Source organism: Gossypium arboreum, chromosome 5, assembly GCF_025698485.1.
Source record: "Gossypium arboreum isolate Shixiya-1 chromosome 5, ASM2569848v2, whole genome shotgun sequence".
NCBI classification, from domain to species: Eukaryota; Viridiplantae; Streptophyta; class Magnoliopsida; order Malvales; family Malvaceae; genus Gossypium; species Gossypium arboreum.
In genome coordinates this window covers 9,673,176-9,693,337 of record NC_069074.1, presented here as the reverse complement: position 1 = coordinate 9,693,337, position 20,162 = coordinate 9,673,176, and the positions used below count along the sequence as shown (strand labels likewise).

Here is a 20,162-nt window from a genome sequence, read left to right as displayed (position 1 = left end):
TCTTTTTCTCGCCTCAAATTTGAACCTCTCCTCTTGGTTTTGTTTCCAAATATTTGTACCTCGCCTCAAATTAATTAAAAATAAAAGTAAATATTTTTTTTCCAAATATTTAAACCAAATTCGAATTTCTCAACTCCAACAAAATTAATTCTAAACATATAAAAAGATAAAAACACTATACCAAATAATAAAAAAAAAAAGTTTTAGGATAGTGTTTGACAACATTAATATTCTGCAATCCCAAAGTTTAAAAGTTTAAAGCAGTGTGAAGCAAGCAAATCCCGGTGATGAAATTTTGACAATTAAAAGGGCCTCCAACATTGTGACAATGAGACATGTGGGTCCAAATTTTGTTGGGAACTGTCTGCATGACTGCATCACTCTTCTTCCTTTCCCATGCACACAAACACTTCCAAAAAGTGGTCCCATTAAGATAAACATGAATATATCTTACTTTAATTTAGAAGTTTTATATCTTTTATTTCCATGTTGTAATATTTATTAGAAATAAATTTCATCCTTTAAAAAATAAATAAATTTCATAAATGAATATTTTTAGAAAATCCAAATATATTATGTGTGACTAGATTTTCTCAAAACAACTATGCTTTACTTCCCAGAGAATTTGTTTGGATATGCTTCAAACTGCTGGACAGTTAGCTTTTATCATATATTAAAAAAAAAAAAAAACTTACAAATCATTCATGATTTTTAAAGGGTAAATTAGAGAAATAATCATTCAATTATTAAAATTTAATTTTAAGAATTTTAAAAAAATTGGAATTTAAACATTCACTAGTAAGTTCATTCATGTTGGCCACCAAAGTTAAAAACTGTGAAGGAAAGTTGACCTGAAATTTTTAAAATTACACATAATATTCACATAAATTTTTTATTGTTTCATTTTCTCTGCTGCTGGGTAAAAAAAAATTGATTCGATTTATAGAGAGTTTCAAGTTGCGAACCGATAATAAAAAAAAATCGAATTGAAGATTAGAAAATGGGTCGAAAAGGGGGGAATCTTCTTCTATTAAAAGTACTTTCTTTCAATTTTTTGTAAGTCAAATAATAACATGTAATCGTTACGGGTTTCTTGTTTCATAAAAACATTGTTAGGGTTCTTTGTTAATTTTAACATATGTTGAAATTGTTTTAATTTCATCGTTATGGGTTTTGTTGGTTCATCAAACATTCGTAGGGTTCTTTCGATTTCGTATTAATAATGTTTGTTTTTAAAAGCTGTGTGATTATCAAGGGGTTTAGGAGTATTATGAGATTGGGCTTTCCTGCAAACAGACCATTTACATGTTTTTATTATCATTTCTTGTTTGTCTTCACTGCTACGTTAGAAAGGAACTAAGAACAGAGGCTAAAAAATTGCATTTTTTTCAGGGTTACCTCATTTAATTTAAAGGGTGGTTAAAATGATAATATTTTTTAAAGAATCAGAATGACATGGGAAAACGATAATTAGGTGGAAAATCAAATTAAAACAAAAATTCCAGCCCAGCTTTCCCTTATAGTTTTTAACTCGGGTGGCCAAAATGAATCAACTTACTAATGTGAGTGTTTAAATTGAAAAAAAAAAATTTAAGTACCTAAAAGGAGAATTTTAATAGTTAAATGACTATTTTTAAAATTTACCTTTTTCTAAATATGGTGGCGGCTGCCTAGGCTTAGGGCTAGACTCTAGAGGGACTGTTAAGCTATGCTATCCTCAAAAATTTTATTGCTTTTACCTTGGGGAAAATAGTAGTAATATAATGCAAAAATATTTTAAAGTATATTTCCAAAAATGTTTTAAAAATACCTAAAATCTAATTATCTTTCCTTAGAAATAGAATATGTGCAAGCCTCTGGTAATTTCTTTTTAAAAAAAGGAAGAGAGTGTTGACATTTTTGTTAAAGTTAGATATGGTAGGAATGGGAATATGGAATGATGTACAAAATAAATTAAGTAAATCAGCAGCACAAGGAAGGAAGATTTCAAATTAGAGGAATTAAAATTAAGGAAGTTTAAAAGGGGTTGCTTTTACAGAAATCAAAGGATTGGATGCATCATTCATCCTCGTCTCCAAGAAACCCAAACCTCTTTCACATCAACAATTAACATAAATGTACAACATCTTGAATTTGTCTCCCTGCTGCCCTTTTCAATTCCCTCTTTTTCTTTTCTCTAACCTTATTAGATATGTATTTTTATTATCTTATTTTTTATTTTTAATGTAATTATTTTAAATTTTTATAGATTTTAAAATTTTAACTTTTCACTAAAAATAACAATAAAATTTTTATATAAAATTTTGTTATCAGTGATGTATGTGTTTTTGGGGTTGAGTTTTAGTTGTATATTTTTATAAGAGTTAAAAGTATAATTTCACAACTTTAATACTTCATATATTTATAATTTTAAAAATTAAATTAAAATTTTATAAATTTTAATGGGTCAAAAATGATTTTTTTTTCTTTTAGAGGTCCGGACCCTTGTTACTTATTCTCCAATTTGTTCATTTTAGTACTTAATACTTTTCAATTCAAACTGATTCTAATAGTAGCCATTAAATGATGAACTAAATTAAAATCGCTATTTTGTAAGTGTTATGTGGAAATCATAACTTGGCATGATAGTGCACATGTGATTGTTTGTTGCATAAAATTTTGAAAATAGAATAATTTAACTTAATTAAATTAATTGTTACTATTTAGGTCGGAATAAATTCTAAATTCAAAAATACAAGGATAGAAATACTCAAATTAAAACTAAAGCTACAACTTACATATAATATAAGGAGTAATAGTAAAATTTTACCTATTTCTTATAAATAAAGGAAAATGTTAAATCTTGTACCCAGTTAAATTATTTCACATAAACTTTATTCACACCCTCGGTTCCTCTTCACACTTGCACTTTCTAAAATTGTACCTTTTTTTTTTTTTCAAAATTCCTATTTCAAACTTATCACCAAAATAATCTTAAAAACACTTATAAACCACCTAAATTGATCATATTTTCAAAATTGAAGATGAATATAAATTAGACCCAAACTTGGGATACCAATTAATACTTAATATTTATTTGGGTAAGAAAGCTTTGCTATAGGGTCAGGTGTTCACATGAAAGCTCATATTTATAAAAGTGGGGAAAAGAAAGATGGAAGAAGAAGCGGCTTCGTGCCTTAATATGTTCTATGTAGTTCAGATGATATGTTAAATACTTTATTCCATTAATGTATTCACACTACTTTATGCAAATCAACCTTTGCATAATGTAGCATATCTGATCTTATGAACTAAACAAATTACCGGTAACTAGAAAAACTAAACCATTGAAAAAGAAGAAGAAGCAAGTTCCATTAACACATGGAAAATGCTCACAGTTTAGACCTTTAACGTTGAACTAATTAGAAGAGAGTTCAATAGATCCATAATCAAGCAATTCCTCTATCATCTGCTCTATATGATCATCTTCTAATGGGACGAACTGCTGTTCACCCTCAACTTGACTTTCCTCATATCCATCCCATTTCTTCCCCGGAATATGCTGCCGGCAATCCGTTTCCCCGATATTACTTCCGGTGACGGTGTAGCTTGGAGCAGCCGAAGGGTGACCACATTGTGTTGCATAAGGGTCTTTTGCTGCATTTTTTTTAGCCAGTTGCAGTGCTGCCATGTGACATTTATGTAACTTAGCGGCCAAAGTAGCCGAGAGAAGCTTTGATGAAGCAGATTGGGAGTCATTGGGATTGTATGGGAAATTGGTTCGTGTTTTTGCCCCACACATAAGCCTCGCCGCCTCGTCATATGCTCTTGCTGCATCCTCCGCCGTTTCAAATGTGCCTAGCCATATTCTAGTCTTCCTGAAAAACACAACAAACGTTTTCCTCATCAATAAATAAATAAAAACAATCAACTATTATAAGAGGGGAAAGAAAAGATGGTTTCAAGGAAATTACAAGATGGGGTGTCGAATTTCAGAGACCCAAGAACCCCAATGTCTTTGACGGACGCCACGGTATCGCTGCTGTGGTCTACCCATGGTGGTTTTTTAAGAGAAAACGTAAGTGTTCGTGATATGTCTGAGAGAGAAGAAAAGCAAAACAAAATGAGCAGAGAAAGGAAGGGAAGAAAGGGGAGTGTGGAAGCTTAAAAGAGGGGCTTATATACAAGCTTCTATCGCCGTATTTGAACCTGTGTGATTGCTTATCAATGATCAATTTACGAATAATAGGACCCACAATGGGTAGTTTCTTTTTTCGTTTTCCTCCCCTCTTTACTTTTTACACGAGGAACAAAATATTTTTCTTTGTTCCACTTTTTCGTTGGTCGATTTTTTTTAACTCCCTTTATTATATATTAGTTATAATACACTCATGTCAATAAAAAAATTCTTAAAAAAATTTATGTAAAGAATGGTACAAATTGATTTTTAGAATATTCATTTCTTAGGTTTGAAGTAGGTTAATTTTGGGTTTAACTTATTTTTTATTGCATTTCATATAAAAGTAAAAAAATATAAATATTTTTATAATAATATTCTTTTCTTTTAAAATAAAAAAAGTTTTTAAGTCTCCTACCTTTAACCAGTAGTCAAGGTTTCGATCCTCGCCTTGAATATGAAACAGTTTTAAAACTCGTGGCTAGCATTTATCCCTTAATGGGCCTACAGAATATAAAGAATTAATTACTAGGCTCACTTCAATAGATACCTTAAAAAAAAAACTTAAAAATAGTTTCTTCATTAAATTGTTGTCTAGTTAACCTATAACATCATTTCAGTTAAAAGTTTTACCTTAATAAAATACATTTGATATTTTTTATAATATATAAAAGGGCATAAATGTGATTTCAAACGTTTAATGCTGTTAGAGGTTTTTTTATTTTGTTTTTGTTTGAAAGTTGCTAGAAATTTGGATTAGGAACTTACACGTAATTTTATAGAAGTTGTTTTCTTTCTATAAAGAAATAATAATAATCACCCTGTATTTAATGAATTGATTATCTAAAGACTGAGTGGAATTCTGGTTGTAGACTTCATTCGGGAGACATATATTGTAGGTCAGTTCCTACAATCATTAGTTATGAAATGACTTCCAATGGGCAAGAATGTTTTTATCTTTTTCCTTTCCACTCTCCCGGTATTTTCTAATTTATATTAAAATTTACGTATTTATGATGTAGGTGAAAATTTTTTAAATAATACATATGTGATGCTTCTAATTTTTTCTTTAAAAAAAAAGTCCATTTCGAGAAAAAAGAAACATCGTCTAACCAATGCCAAATCTTTTGTTTTTAAAAAAAATGAGAGGGTAGGGTGGTTGTGTTTGGTCGTAGTAGTCAGTAGACAAAGGTAACATGGCTCACATCATGTTCACAAATACATAGGAAACCTACCCATATGCAATAGAACAAGGTAAGGACAGAAACCATGTTTCATGTGATTTTCAAGCCCCATCCTTTCCTAATATAAAGATAATATTACATTTGTCCATTATATACCCATTGAATGAGTATGAGCTACAATAATTGACCCATATATTCCTTTGTTGTGGATGAGGCAATCCATGTCCCAAAAGATTTGCAGGTCGACACCAATGCCGACCTTTTTGTTCCTTTTTGAAGGGGGAGGTGCTTATTAGCTCATCAGCAAAGAATTCGCAGCAAATCCCGAGACCAAATATTCTCAGGTTCTGACCCGAGGTTATTGTACCTTAATTCTTACAGCTTAAAAATACCAAAAAATAAAATAAAAGATACTAGTATGGATGATTATGTTCAATTTAAGAAAAAAAAAAACCATATTTGGAAAATAACGAGCACGATGAAGCTACAAGTAAACCATTGCATAAACCACTCTCTAGACTCTAAATCCAAAATTACCAACAAATCGCATAAAGTGACAAGTTTCCTAATTAGATTTTACACAGATAATTCATTTCTTAATAGCAGATATGGGCGAAAAGAATGGTCGGATTAAGGTTTGTAACTTCGCAAGAACTCTATAGATTCTAAGCTAAAACATTGAACATAAAAGTAGGGATAAAATGATTCAAAGGGAAAAAAATTTTCTGATGTACACAACACATTCCTACCCTAGTGACTCAACTTGAACCAATGGCCCATCGAGAAACCAAACCAGACAAAATGTGGCAAATCCTTTTTCTTCTAGGGTTCAGCCATTCTCTAATCCAAACTAACCTTCTCACTTTCTACCACTTGTTCCAACTCTTGGCTTGCCTTTAACTTCAGATTCCTGTATTCCACGACACACATTCATTAGTAAAAATTTCTTATTAAAAATGGCATTTTTTTAATAAAAGTTTAGTGAATAAAATAAATGATCAAGTATGTGAGATAATTCATTTTAATGTACCTGTGGCAAGTGCAGGAAAATGTAGGATTTTGCTGTTGATGGGTTGTGATTTTCAGCACCCTTACTCCAGTCATAACAAACCTATTATAGCAAATTCAATGTAAAAATCACCTTACGAATTATTTTTCAATTCAAATAGAAAATAAGCATTCTTGCAAAGTAGATACCGAATATGCGAATATTGATCCATCATTGTTGAAAGTACTGCATGGTATAGGTTGACTGCACCTTGACATTGCCTGCATATCAGCAAAAGACAGCATTTATTACCAACCAGAATACAGCACAGATGATCTTGCTGCCACAGTTAGAATTGCCAAGTTCAGACCACCATCAATTTAATTTAAAAGAGGACAAACAATTTAATGGCGATTCTCTTTTCATTTGGCAAAATTGATCTCTGTAAAGATAGAAAGCATTTAAGGGTTTCTACTTTCTAATAAACACCAGACTGTTGAGGAACTCGGGTTCACTGTTATCTATGATATTGGTATCTGAAAAACAGCAATTTAACTAATTATAAACCATATTGTACAAGTAGTAGAGAAGACTAATTGCGAAAGAAAAAAAACACAACAGTTTATCTCATAAATTAAATGAACAAAGGATCTAAGAATACCTTTAGTCTCTGTTTGCTATCCTTGTCCCAGAAATTGAAAGCACCATCAGACCCCGCAGTGGCAAAAGTGTGATGTATCTGAAGGAGGAACAAACAATGACATCCGATCACAAGCCAAAGAAGATTTACATCCCTAAAATGGTTAAAAATAATATCTACCTAGCATAGATAATATGAAACAAACAAGGAAGAAAACAACATGAAGATGTACAAGGCAAAAAAAAAAACTTACAGGATGGAAGTTTAATGAGTTGACAGAATATATCTCACTGCCATCCCTGTGGCATTTAAAAGTAAAGTTTTTACCCTGTTGTCCATCATCAAGGTGGTGTACACCAACCCTTCCCTCAATTGAACCAACCTGCAAAGAAAAATGATAAATGTTAATACTAGCAATGAAACTCTTCCATTATTAGTTGCAACCAAAAACTGGAAAAAGAATTATATGCAGAAATATAGAAATTCAGGCAGTTGTCTTAGGCTGTTTCAGAATTAAAGTTAGTAACAACACTTGGGTATCAACCAACACAAAAGGTATAAAAACAGATATAGTTATATGTATATATCTCAAATGCCAAGTGATTACTTGAAAAAAAGGAAAGAAGAACAGCAAAAGGAGAAAGGAACCACGATTACAGAATGACAGAACGAAACATTAGAATCTAAAAGATGATGCAGAAATAGGGGGAAACAACTCAGATTGAAGTAGAACGCACAAACTAAACCACTATGAAAAGTGACTTCTATAAATCACTCAAACTAGTACATTGAACTGAAAAAATTTTAAAAAAAAATGATGTCTTCCAAAGATGTTTCTCCATATAGACAAAATGATGGGCCAAATGAATGCAAGTATCACATTTTTGGAAGTCCAAAGATGAAAGGAAGGAATATGCATACCAAAAAACCTTGCTGGTCAGGGAAGGCAGCAACACATCTTGTCTGATACTTGAGGGGTGAGGTGACTCTCTTGTATTCATTCTGTTAGCATTTTAGCAATGTTATTTAACATGATGATGCAAGAGAAAAGCAAACAAATAACATGAATAATTTCTCAATTCATCAGCCAACAATTCTATTAACATCTGTCCAAACAGTCACGTAGTAGGAAAAACATTAGCATAGTCCACTTACACTAAGCTTTTACAGATAGAAAGAAAAAAGTAGGCATGAGTGCTATTATCCGTAACTCCTAGAATTCTTCCACCAGTTTCTAAATAATAAAATTCCATACAACCAAATGCAATACTAGTTATGCATAACATCAAAACTATAATGAGACAAACAAGATAAGTCGATCACAGCGGCAAAGCTTTTGGGGGGGAGGGGGGGGTTGGAGGAGCACTAGTTATAGGAGAGATTTGAAAATAGTGAAGAACCTTAATCTATAACTTGATTTATAAGAAAACACTACCTGAGGATTCTGCAAGTTAAAGACTATCAGATTCCTATCTGCGGTACCAACAACCATCAATGGATATTTCACTGTGAGTGCATAGCAGCGATCAGGAAGTTGTTGAGTATGCACTGGGTTTGACTGCCTTGTATCCCAATATCTGAAGGTAAAGGTAAAAAAACACTAGTTGGTTAAAAGCCACAGTAACATAAAAGCATCAAATTGCTGACATTGAAAGATGAAGTAAAAGCAATATGGAAAAACTCATTAGTTGATGACCAATAACACAAAAAACATGTAAAAGTAATGTAAATAATAGTCCAAAAATTAATGTTGCCCATAAATATTCAGCTTTAACATTAAAACTGATGCTTCAGAATGTACAACTTTGAATGTGGAGAGATCCCTTCCTAAAGTTAAATATTCTTTCCACAGTCCCAAAAACCTCCTGCATGTGGCCCTAAAATCCAAGCCAAATATATATTTTTATCACATCATAATTATACACATGTCTAAAACACAAGCAATAACACCTCCAACATGACTACACCATGTGAACAATTATTGGACAAGCACCTTGTGACTACCACATAATCATACCTCCCATGAATTGAGCATGAAACTTACAAATAAGCAGGCACTACTTAGCAAGAAGGCAAGAGTGCCCTCACATGAAATGCATTACTTGACATGTTGTTAATCACTAGGATGCAATACCAGAAAACAAGACTTCATATTTCCCAATGGTACAAAAATGAGGAAAGGTGAGAGTATTACTTTAATGTCTTGTCCCAGCTTCCTGTAGCTAACAGGTTCATTTCTGGGATCCAAGCAACTTCTTTAATAGGGGCATCATGCATGGCAACTGTCATTGGTTGACCACCAGATAATAAAGGCCACATTTTGACCTGCTTGTCACAGCCTCCAGAAAAGACTGTCATCCCATCATCCTTCCAGGTTGAGCACAAAACCTTTCAAAAGAGCAAGGAGAAAACAGCATTAGTTTACTTCAACTACAAATTGACGAATAGAATAATACGTCTCTAAATACAATACACTCTGACTCATTACCGGCTGATCATGAGTAATTGATGCCTTTGGCGTACTAGCAACAGCTGTACCATTCCGGGAAATTTCCCAACATCTCACCTGCACAATCATTCAAAAGGGGAAAAGAGGATCAAAATTCAGCTAACCTTAACAAAATAAAGGGGAGACAACAAGGAAAGAAATTTCATTTCTTAAATTTCAATAATTCATCATCTTACTAGAAGAACAAAATTGAGACATGGCATAATCAATAAGAGAAACAAAGAAAAGTGAGTAGACCTGATTATCCCATGAAGTAGCAATCAAGAAATTGGCCTTGGGACTGAAGCTAAGGCTTGAAACAGAATCACTGGGTGGTTGAGCAACCTACAATAAAAAATTGCATGTAAGAACCCCTTGTTGTACCAAAAGTTCAACCAAGCTCGAATTACTTTTATTCTTTTCAACAAGAGTATCATTCTTTGAATCACTAACATTGATCCTTGCCTATATTCATCTCAAAAAACTCGGGAGAAAAAAAAAGGAGCTAAGCATCAGCCTAGTATCTCTAGTCAACTATTATTTAACTAAAGCAAAGAATAAAATTTTTGTTTGTTTTTTTTTTCTTTCCTAACATTAAAAAAAAAAAACCCAAATCACAAAAAATACCGTAAGAAAAAAACTTCTTTCTTTACTTACAAGCTTATAGACAAAAAAAAAAAAAGAAAGGAAATGATAAAGCTCAATAGTAAAAGCATCGACCGTAAAATTATGCTAAAAAAGTCGTAATCAACAATTTAAAATTAAAATGAACAATGTGAATCGTATGAAGCATTTAATACGAATTAAAAAATGAATACCTCAAACGATTTATTAGGGTTATGATTGGCAGCGGCGGCACCAAAAGTAGACATTACGAAACTGCACAATTAATCAAAGAGAAACCAAAAAAGAAATGCGATTGTGATAAACTTCGAATCTTTGCATTGCAAAATAAAACAGAGAAGATATGACGGGGGAGAAAAAGAAAATTTACCTTGTAGAAAAAGAAACTTAGATTTTGGTTTTGAAAGGAGAGGGAAAACTGGATAAAGTAAGTAGAAAGAGTAGATGGAATATATATATGTGTGTGTGTATATATGTGAGAACGACTCGAGAGTCGCTGGTTAGGGAGCGAGGCGGTGTAGGTTAACGGAGAGGCCGCGTTGCGTTTGATGGACGCCACACCAGATGACCGTGTCTGTAAGCCTTTTATCTTGCAATATTTTATGGATATCGGGCCTGACCTGAGTTAGACTACATCTCTGATAACACTTTTCAAGCCCAAACTCATGTTTCTCCCGGAAGATTAATATTATTTTATTTGTTTTACATCATAATTTATTGTTATTTTCTTGGGTTTATTTTTATTTTTAATTAATTAAAATTTATAATCTATACTATATATAACACTTATGGGAAAAATATGGTTCATTGAGTTGGCTTATACTTACCATAACTGATTAAATTGGTGTTATAAATAAAAATTAACCATTAATTCTATTAAAATTTTTATTTAAAAATTATTTTGAATAATTTAATTAATATTAATATAATGATATTTTTTATTTTTTATTGCTTAAATACAAACTTTCCACGTTTCGTGTTGTGGCGAAGAATAAATATTGAAACAAATAAATTGAATAAATTTAGATTGGGCAAGTTTGAATTTCGACTTGATTTTTTTAATTTGGGCAATAATCTTACCTATAGACGCATTTACACTTAACATCATTAGAGTCTTTTAAATAATTTTATCATATATTTTGGTCATATTTATTATTTTTATTATATTTTTAACATATATATCTTTTAAGGTTTAAATAAAATTAAAGAGAATATATATCAGTTTGATTAAATTAAAAATACATATAGGTATGTAAGTTAATATTAGTATAACAGAAACTTTAAAGTTTAATTTTCAGTTTTCAACTTAAAATCAAATCTCTAAAATCAGAATGTTATCGATATTATAAAAATTAATGATAACTCCAAACAATATCGACCCAAGACCAGAATTATAAAACCAAATATCGAGGCAAGACCAGAATTATAAATTCTAAAATCCAATCTAAGAATGAGAGCAGAAGCAAGAAAAAAGAAACAAGCTAACGTATAACAAGTGGTAAAATAAAAACACCCAAAACTCACTGCAACTTGCGATATTTGAGAATCTAGCAAACAACTTTTTTTATTTATATCAGTTGTAAACTTGTAACATGTGATTTGTAAAATAAAAATAATTAAAATTTGACTAACTATCGAATTATTTAAAATGTACTATAAACTTTTTAATCTTTATAACTTTTAATTTTATTCATGTACTTTTAATTTTTATGAATTTATTCTATTTTTATTTAAATTTTAAATTTTAAGTTTAATTATTAATACTATTAAATTTGTTAATATGATATTTTAAAATAAAAATAATTCATTTATTAATTATATAATTAAAAATAATATTATAATAAATATAAATATAACAAAATAATTTTAATAATATTGATAATGGAGCTTAAATTTTAAAATTTAATAATAATTAAAATTTAAATTTAAAAAATAAAAAGAAATTCTTAAAAATAATATTAAAATTTTAAAATTAGGAAGGATGTAGAGACTTAGGACGGATTTCAAGCATTACTAAACTACAACCGACATATTAAAAATATAGCGGCCAGGTAAAGGTAACAAGCGAATGACAACTTATTTTAATCGAAAAAAAGGGGTCAAAAGTAATCTCCTTTGAAAAAAGAAAATGACTAAATTACATTTCAGTCGACAGAGGACCTTCGGAACCTTAAAAATAATAAATAAAGAAAGAAAGAAAAAGAAAATCTACCAATCAAAACAACCAACAAACTAGTGAAGGCAAAGCTTCGCTTGTTTAGTTATAATTTTGTTGAGCGACGAAGCTTAGATATTCTTTTGTTTGTGCTTATGATGCGTCGCTCTGCTTGTGCATCCAAAAAAACGGGTCAACCCAATTCAACCAACCCGATTTCCTGTTCTCCCTCCGATCTCTTTCGCACCGGTACTTCCCTCTTTCTCTTGTTTCTTTAATTCTAAATTTTGTTGGACTTGGATTCGGCTTTTGATTTCTTTTTTCCTTTGTCTTTTTTTTTTTTCAAACATTTTTCACTGTTTGTTAGATTGTTAAATTTTGTTTTTTCTTTTATTTCTCTGGTTGATTTCTGTAAAGCGATTCAATTTTGCATAAGTTAAGATCGTGTTTGTAGAAGAAAGAAAGTTAACTTGTTATATAGAAGAGAGACAGAGAGAGAGAGAGAAAGAGAGAGAGTGAGTGTAGTTCTAGTGGATTTTGTGGATAATGATGAGCTATTAGGAAAAAGTTAACCGAGTAAAGAGATTGGGGTCTGATTTTGAAATTAGTTCTCCTAAGAAATGATTCTAAAGAGTACGAAATTGGGAAATTAAAAGAATAAATCTTTAGATACGATAGGTGAAAACAAACGCCTTAGAACCTTAAAGAGAATACATGTCAATCTTAAGGGTAGATTATAGTTGAATGCAGTCTTCTTAAGGTAGTTAATAAAACCGAGTTTGAAAATTAGGTTTAGCTAGAGACGCTGAAAATTGAAGCAAAATCCTTAAGGATAGATTTTGCGTGAGTGCAGTCTTCTTAAGGTAGTTAAATCTTAAAACCCTGTTCAAAATCAGGTCCAGTATGAGAAGTTAAATTTTTTGCAAAATCACTGGCCGTAATTGAGAAAGAATTCTGCCTTGTTATCAGTATGTGCTGCATCTATGGTATGTCTACTACCTGTTGGCAAGGTGGGAACCTCAGCAAAGGTTCAAGCAATTTAAAGTTTGAGTTGAAAAGATGCTGATAGATTATGTTGTGATATATGAAAACAAAAACCCAGGAAAGTGATAATAGTGATAAATATACTAGGAGGGAAAGATGAGCAATAAGGATTTGATGAGAAGTGATCAAAATTAGTTTCAAAGACGATTCTATCAAGCTTTGATTCATGTCTTGCAGATTTTCTGATTAAGGAGCTGGAGATAGGATTAGTAGTTCTTCGTCGGAGTATGAGACAACACGTTAGTAATTTTGTTTTCAATTGAAGTTAGAAATAGAGACTGATATGAAACCTGAACTGGTCCTGAAAAACACAAGGAAGTCCCTACTTCAAATGGGATTACAACAAAAATGAAAAAGCTTACTCATTTAGTTGAATGCTTAATTAACTGTTAAAAAAATCATGCGGTAAAAAAATGTCAAAGAACAAAAGCAGATAGAAAACTGTCATAAATAAGGGTTCGTTTTAAAACTATACAAAATTTTGAGTTCAGAAACCTAATCTGCTATATGCATTCCAGTCCAGATGCCAATGATCATAATCCTAATGCTTGGTCCTCAAGATATTCCTAACTGTGGTTCTAACTTGGTGATACAAGTTTAATTAGGAATCTAGAGGTTTATCTTAGTTTAGGGTTTCTATTATTTAAAGGAGTTTTATATTTAATTATTAGAAATATATTGTAAAAAAACTACTTAATTATTATTTATTGGGATAGTTTAATTAGAAATTTATCTTAATTAGAAGTTCATTTAGGAGATTAAATATTTATTTATTTAGAGATTTGGTTAGATAAAACATGTAGAACCGAATTTTTAATTAGTTTTTAGAAGTTTATATTTCTTTTAAACTTTAGCAACCATCATAGTTGATGCTAGTCACAAGTTGATTAGAGGTAGTGTAGGATAAATTATTTTATTGTATTTACATCAGTAACATGTTCTCTTGTGGACTTGCTCAACTTAGAGATTTAGGAGATTAAAAATTTATTTATTTAGAGATTCTGGGGTTTTCACATATCTTGGTTTCAGTGTCACTTGGTCTCCCTTTAACATATTTACTGAAGCTTACCCTGAAAGATTACATAAACCCCCTAATCTTTCATCAAACTAGAGACTATGGTAGACTATGTAATTTGAATGTTTTAAAGTTATTTATTTTTCAAATGTATTGGCAAAGCTGTTCTAAGCTTTTGTAACTAATGACTTGAAACTGTGTTTCATATTTCTCAGCTTCAAGTAAGGCATCTTCAAAAGAGATGGAGCGGATTGACAACCTATTTTATTCTTTTGCCAATAGGTCTTCTGGTATGATTGAGTAAGTGCTCAGTGGAATATCCAATTTAATAAGTGAATTTGCATTTTGGATATTAACAATGAGTAAGGGGAAATGGGTTTAATTTTGGAGAATTTCGTAGTTATATGGATTTTTTATAATTAAATATGTTAGATCCAACCATATTTTTCAAATATAATTTTTCATTTTAAAATTTTGTAATTTTGAGGCAACGTCATCCAACCTGCATAATTATCTCATCTTGTTATTCATGTGTAGTAGTGATCAATCCATGTGAGACTTTGCACACTTATCTTTCATATAGTTGTTCACAATCCTAGTCACAGTCTGATATGTGAGCTTGTGATGACTGAAAGTGTCAATGTGCTGTGAAGTTTAAATCTTTTAGATCAGATAACTAATATGCTGATTGAGTTTATCCCTTCTTGTTCCAAAATTACTGCTTGAATGGACTTTATGTGCATATAAGCAATAGCTTATATGTTTGATAAATTTCCATTTAGATTTTCAATTTATATGGTATTAAGTTCCAATTTCTAAATTATTTGTCAGAAGGTTTAAGTTCTTAAATTTTCAATATTGACGAAAGGTAATCTAACAATAAACAAGTAAGCTTTGGAGCATGACAAATATTCTTTCATTTAATCATGACTATGGGATTTATTTTCTCTACAGGAAGTTGTAATGTAGGGTATATTTTTCTGTGGTACACACTACCGGTTTTCTGATTAGAGAATTTAAAGGGTAATTTTCTTGTATCAGTTTATAGAAAGATTGGATGATTGATCAACCCCAATAGCTAACAAGTAAGAAGTTTGGCTAACTAGTTTTTCTCACTAGCCAAATGCTCATGTTGCTTGGACTCAGTAGTCAGTGCCAGATATAGGTATTTTCCCAACAGGGATTGGGATCATGTTTTCTATGTTTTCCCCTAGAAGGTTGGAACTCCATACTTATGTATATTACATATGTGTTGAATGTGGGTACTCTAGAAATTGAAAAGTTAGAGCACCATAGAATATAAATACCCAGATAATAATGGAATTAGTTCTGGGGTCATTCACAAAAATATCGTTAACTTTATTCTACAAATTTTTAATACTGTGGAAAGATTTTCAAAGCAAAGCTAAAATAAGAATGCTGATAGCTGCATGTTGAATTACTGCTTTTACTAGTATTGCCATTATGAAACTGAAGTGCTTCTTGACTATTTTGACATGCATTCTAATGTTATGATACACTATTTGAACAGCCCAGAAGGGATTGAGAGTCTGTGTTCAGACATGGAAGTTGATCACACAGATGTTAGGATCTTGATGCTTGCCTGGTAACTGTTATATAAACTCGTCCAGTGACTCATTTGTAACTTTTATCCTAAGTTTTTTTGTTGAAACTAGTTTGTATGTGTCAGGAAAATGAAAGCCGAAAAACAAGGATACTTTACCCTGGTAAATTTTTTTGTTTATCTTCTCCATTTACTTTTATAATTTAACTGTTTAACATAAAATTGCTATCAGCTCCTATGCCCTCTGATTATTTTTCTTCTTTATCATGGTATGGTCATATTAATAGCTATAAGTTTCCAGTCTCCCATTTTAGGTTGACGTTGGCATGTAGGCTGTATGGCGATGCCTGGATTTCTGTTTTCATCTATTGTTTTGTTAATTGTCATTTTGGATCTTTATTGTATTCATTTTGATCAACTTCTACTACCTGTAATTTGATCATGATATCCAAGACTTGTGAAAATACTTCAGTTTTTACTAAATAATATATAAGTTTTGTTGAATTGAGTTTCTTCTTCTCAATACAGTTATGATCCTTATTAAGAGTATCATGATAGCCTGGATTTAGGTTGGCTGGTTCATTGTACTGTGAAACCAGCAACATACTTGTTCCTTAGATCCCAATCTTTCTTTATGTATTTTTATATTATTGTACATTTTTGTAGTTAAATTATCTGTTGAAAATGACATTTGAATTTTATCTTTGTAGGAGGAATGGCGACGAGGATTAAAAGCACTGAGGGTTGATACTGTAAGTAAATTAAGGAAAGCCCTCCCTGAGCTAGAAAAAGAGGTAGAGATTTCTGAACTGCTTGATACCTGAGGTCAATTGACTTGTTACATATGTATGATTATTATGGCGGAAAAGTCTGCAAAAGTGGTGATGTTCTCTTTTCATATTATAAATAGGTCAGGAGACCATCAAACTTTGTGGATTTCTATTCCTATTCATTCTGCTATTGCCTGACAGGTATGATAGTAATAATGTGGCATGTTGCTTAGATGTTTACACTTTGTCCCTTTTTCCTGGTTGAGCCCCTACTTACTTTCTCGAATTTACTGCTGCAGAGGAGAAACAAAAGAGTATAGATATAGAAAGCATATGTCAATTGTTGGATCTTGTTTTAGGATCCCAATTCCGTGCACAGGTTGACTATTTTATTGAGTATTTGAAGGTGAGTTGTAACAATTATTGCATTTGACCTCTGGGATTGCATCTGTTTATACTTTATTTTCTTCATTTCCTTTATGATGCTGTTTATACAGGCACAACTTTATCTGTTATTTTGGGGGATGAGTTCATTTCAGTTTTAGCTTCTAGGATTGTATAAATGTATATGGATATGTTAGAAAGTCTTTGAAGTCTGTTATCAGATTGGGGAACATTGTTATACAGACGGACTCGTCAAAAGTTTCTTCAGAAAATAGGATTAATCCTCTAATTTAAATGTTTAATCTTTTAGGTGTAGAAATGAATCTAAAAACTCTATAAACTAGATTACGGAGTAAGTTGCCTGTTGTTATTGTGATGCTATAATTCTGAACTTACACTTCTATCCTAACCTCAAAAAAAGAGGAAGAGAAAATATGCCTCATACCATGCTTGTTTTCTTAATGTAGATTCAGAGCGATTATAAGGTCATAAACTTGGATCAATGGATGGGCTTTTTTCGATTCTGCAATGAGGTACGTGACAGTTTATCCTTGTTATGTAACTTTTTATTGTGCTTCCCATGTTTAGATGCTCTATCATAAAAAATAGGGTCTGCAAATAATTCTTTAAATGTCATGTCAGGCTCAGACAGATATCACTTTAATTAAAAAAAAATAAAAATTTTTCCTGGAATAAACTTGTTGAATTATACTAAAATCTTTTAGATAACGTTCTAAGTTATATGAAGACATAATGTCAATTGGTAGTGTGTGGCAGAATCCCCTTGGCATACTTATAGACTAATATAAGAGAGAAGACCAAGGAGGGTTCCCTCTCATCCTGCAGGTTGTGGCTAAAATAAATCCTTTCTCATGAGAGTTTTATATATCACTTTTTCGTTCTTTTCATTTTCTTTCATCCATTTTTTGTAACTATTCTTCATTTATTGATAAAAGTACATATATTTTTGGCTGGAACTGATTTCTAAATTGCTTGGTTTACTTTTTCTTGCAAACATGGAAATCAATACAGTGAATAACTCTTTTTGGCATAAAAATTGAGACAAAATAAATGGTAGGAAACTGTTGATCTTTACAGTTTAATGTTATAAATGACCGGTTGTTGCAAATTGCAGTTCAATCATAAATGTATGTGGTAGCGTTACTATTTTTCTATTGTTTATCATCAGATAGGATAGAGAACTAGAGATGCATGGGGATATAATCTTATAGTTCCAACGAAAACTGAGTTGCCTCTTGCATCCTTGCACCATTATTTGTTGGGGATCCTCATGTCAATAATTGTGCAAGTGCTCTTACATTTTCCATTTTATGTTAGCAGATAAGTTTCCCAGACCTTAGTAATTATGATCCAGACCTCGCTTGGCCGTTGGTCCTGGACAATTTTGTAGAATGGATGCAGGCGAAACAGAGCTAATGTCTTATTAGCTTTGGTCAACTTGATTCTCAGCTGTAAACTCCAGTATTAAAGCAGGTTTTTTTTTTTTAAAGTTTAAACCTCCTCCTTTTCTTTGGTCCCTTTCTCTAGTGCCTTATATGATTTTCTTCGTTTTTAGAGGCATAAAAAAGTTGACTTGAATTTAAGCTTACCATTATTTAATCAAAAAATTTCTCCATGATCTGTTGTCAGGAATGTCCGAATTGCAGAACCATGCTATCCAGCTGATCTTTTATATCTTTTTACATCAAAACATGAAGGTCTTCTCCAAAACTTACCTTCCAAAATTACTTTCTTTGTGTTACAAATATGCAGGAGACAATCTTAATATGTTTAATCGTATTTCTGTCTTCATATTCAAAACTGTTGGATTATGATGTTATATTATGAACAAAATTATTTATGAGATTAAAGAGATGTTAGGTCTATCTGATTTTTTTTTTTATCCCATTTATATAAATTCAGCTACGTTTCCCAAGAAAGTAATTTGTTTCTTGCATAGAATATCTTGGTGGAACTAGCAACAAGCTATTACATGACAAAATCTCCCTGCAATTGGTTCCCCTGTCTCCTCAATCTGTTGTGACAGGTATTGGCTTCATTGTAGGCGTGCAAGCTAATGATGCTAAACACCTGCAGCCGTTGAGGTTTGAGGATGATCCTTAAAGGATGGATTGTAGCAACATTTTTCTGATTATCACATCATCCACTCAAAAAGTCGTTTGATCAACCAAATTGGTCATATTTCTTTCATACAGCACTGTCAAGATCATCCTCATTGTCTAAGGTATATATATATATATATATCATAAAACACTACTATTTATGTGCCTATATTGGACAACCATCAGCAACCAGCATTATGAGTTAAAAAACTTCCTTAGGGCACTTCCGAACAAGCTTTTGGGCGTCGTGTTTGGTCAGTATAGTGTGTACATGAAGTGTACCTTTCCTGCTGTTTGCATGTATAGAAACAGCTCTGCCTGCCTCGCATGCTCATGCCTTGATAAGATTTATGCTTGATGGCAACATATCATGCTTATGAAAAGGACCTCAAATTTGTCATGGGTAATCAAACTTGAGGTAACCCTTTTTGGCGCATATGATTTGGATTTTAACCAAATGCAAAAATAATGCACAAATTGGATGCTTTTCCTTGTGCCCATATGTCTGCTTGTATCCATATATTTAAAGACAAGTGTGGTCATCTCAATAGGAGTAAGCTTTGATGGTGTTCTTGTGCTGTAAAGTTTGCCATTTGCTTCAGATAACTGCTTGGTGCTCAATTGAAAAGAAAGAGGACATTTATTTGTGGAGGATTTGGGTGGTTGGAATTTTGTATCTAACACAGCTAACAAAACAAATCAATCACAAACTTATCTATGACAAAAGTAAGGCAATAATAGCCCATGATTTAGTCCTGTTGGTTCTTTTAGTTTCTCTTAAGAGGTGGGCTTTCAAAATATCGATATCGAGATTGTAATAATTTTTCCTACTCTCAGACAACTGAAAAAAATTCACTAAATCCTTCGCTAGTTGATATCAATTTGTGTTCTTGAAGTTTATTTAAGCCTAAATATTATCTATACGTATATGTATGGCTTTTTTTTTGGTCGAGTATCTAAAATTATCTCTCTCTCTATATATATATGGAGAGAGAGAGATGTATGCTTCAAGTTATAGCATCGCCAA

At 31.6% G+C, this 20,162-nt stretch overlaps 3 protein-coding genes across 5 annotated transcripts; 1 reads left to right on the top strand and 2 right to left on the bottom strand.

The window, feature by feature from the left end:
* Positions 1-3,184: 3,184 nt before the first annotated feature.
* Positions 3,185-4,179, bottom strand: LOC108452289 (ethylene-responsive transcription factor ERF003-like). Its single transcript, XM_017750067.2, has 2 exons — positions 3,954-4,179; positions 3,185-3,857 (listed from the first exon to the last, which is right to left on the bottom strand). Exons 1-2 carry the CDS (start codon positions 4,034-4,036, stop codon positions 3,398-3,400), a joined length of 543 nt encoding a protein of 180 aa, XP_017605556.1. The 5' UTR covers positions 4,037-4,179; the 3' UTR covers positions 3,185-3,397.
* Positions 4,180-5,776: 1,597 nt separating this feature from the next.
* On the bottom strand, positions 5,777-10,710 carry LOC108450063 (protein RAE1). The gene is made up of 12 exons (XM_017747504.2): positions 10,451-10,710; positions 10,275-10,335; positions 9,715-9,801; positions 9,457-9,534; positions 9,163-9,356; positions 8,404-8,545; positions 7,890-7,970; positions 7,222-7,350; positions 6,990-7,067; positions 6,538-6,609; positions 6,371-6,451; positions 5,777-6,250 (listed from the first exon to the last, which is right to left on the bottom strand). Exons 2-12 carry the CDS (start codon positions 10,326-10,328, stop codon positions 6,200-6,202), a joined length of 1,047 nt encoding a protein of 348 aa, XP_017602993.1. The 5' UTR covers positions 10,329-10,335; positions 10,451-10,710; the 3' UTR covers positions 5,777-6,199.
* A 1,465-nt stretch (positions 10,711-12,175) lies between these two features.
* LOC108489857 (uncharacterized) lies at positions 12,176-19,789 on the top strand. 3 transcript variants are annotated; one of them, XM_053028584.1, is made up of 12 exons: positions 12,179-12,484; positions 14,510-14,594; positions 15,826-15,900; positions 15,985-16,021; positions 16,569-16,652; positions 16,769-16,829; positions 16,928-17,034; positions 17,480-17,545; positions 18,354-18,506; positions 18,663-18,730; positions 19,078-19,257; positions 19,355-19,789. In XM_053028584.1, the coding sequence occupies exons 1-9, from the start codon at positions 12,391-12,393 to the stop codon at positions 18,447-18,449; spliced, it is 705 nt and encodes a 234-aa protein (XP_052884544.1). In that variant the 5' UTR covers positions 12,179-12,390; the 3' UTR covers positions 18,450-18,506; positions 18,663-18,730; positions 19,078-19,257; positions 19,355-19,789. The 3 variants fall into 3 exon arrangements, with proteins under 3 accessions (XP_017650029.1, XP_052884544.1, XP_052884545.1); XM_053028585.1 differs by having other exon boundaries at positions 19,060-19,789; XM_017794540.2 differs by having other exon boundaries at positions 12,176-12,484; positions 18,663-19,789.
* Positions 19,790-20,162: the final 373 nt, after the last annotated feature.

What these genes read in the sequence shown, in the direction of transcription:
- LOC108450063 (XM_017747504.2), bottom strand. Translation starts at nt 10,328, where the DNA reads ATGTCTACTTTTGGTGCCGCCGCTGCCAATCATAACCCTAATAAATCG. An exon ending in CTACTTCATGGGATAATCAG is followed by an intron (nt 9,535 to 9,714) that starts GTCTACTCACTT and finishes ATGATTGTGCAG; the next exon opens with GTGAGATGTTGGGAAATTTC. An exon ending in AGCTGGGACAAGACATTAAA is followed by an intron (nt 8,546 to 9,162) that starts GTAATACTCTCA and finishes CTTTACCTTCAG; the next exon opens with ATATTGGGATACAAGGCAGT.
- LOC108489857 (XM_017794540.2), top strand. Translation starts at nt 12,391, where the DNA reads ATGATGCGTCGCTCTGCTTGTGCATCCAAAAAAACGGGTCAACCCAAT. An exon ending in CTCCGATCTCTTTCGCACCG is followed by an intron (nt 12,485 to 14,509) that starts GTACTTCCCTCT and finishes CATATTTCTCAG; the next exon opens with CTTCAAGTAAGGCATCTTCA. An exon ending in AGGTCTTCTGGTATGATTGA is followed by an intron (nt 14,595 to 15,825) that starts GTAAGTGCTCAG and finishes CTATTTGAACAG; the next exon opens with CCCAGAAGGGATTGAGAGTC.
- LOC108452289 (XM_017750067.2), bottom strand. Translation starts at nt 4,036, where the DNA reads ATGGGTAGACCACAGCAGCGATACCGTGGCGTCCGTCAAAGACATTGG. An exon ending in GAAATTCGACACCCCATCTT is followed by an intron (nt 3,858 to 3,953) that starts GTAATTTCCTTG and finishes TGTGTTTTTCAG; the next exon opens with GAAGACTAGAATATGGCTAG.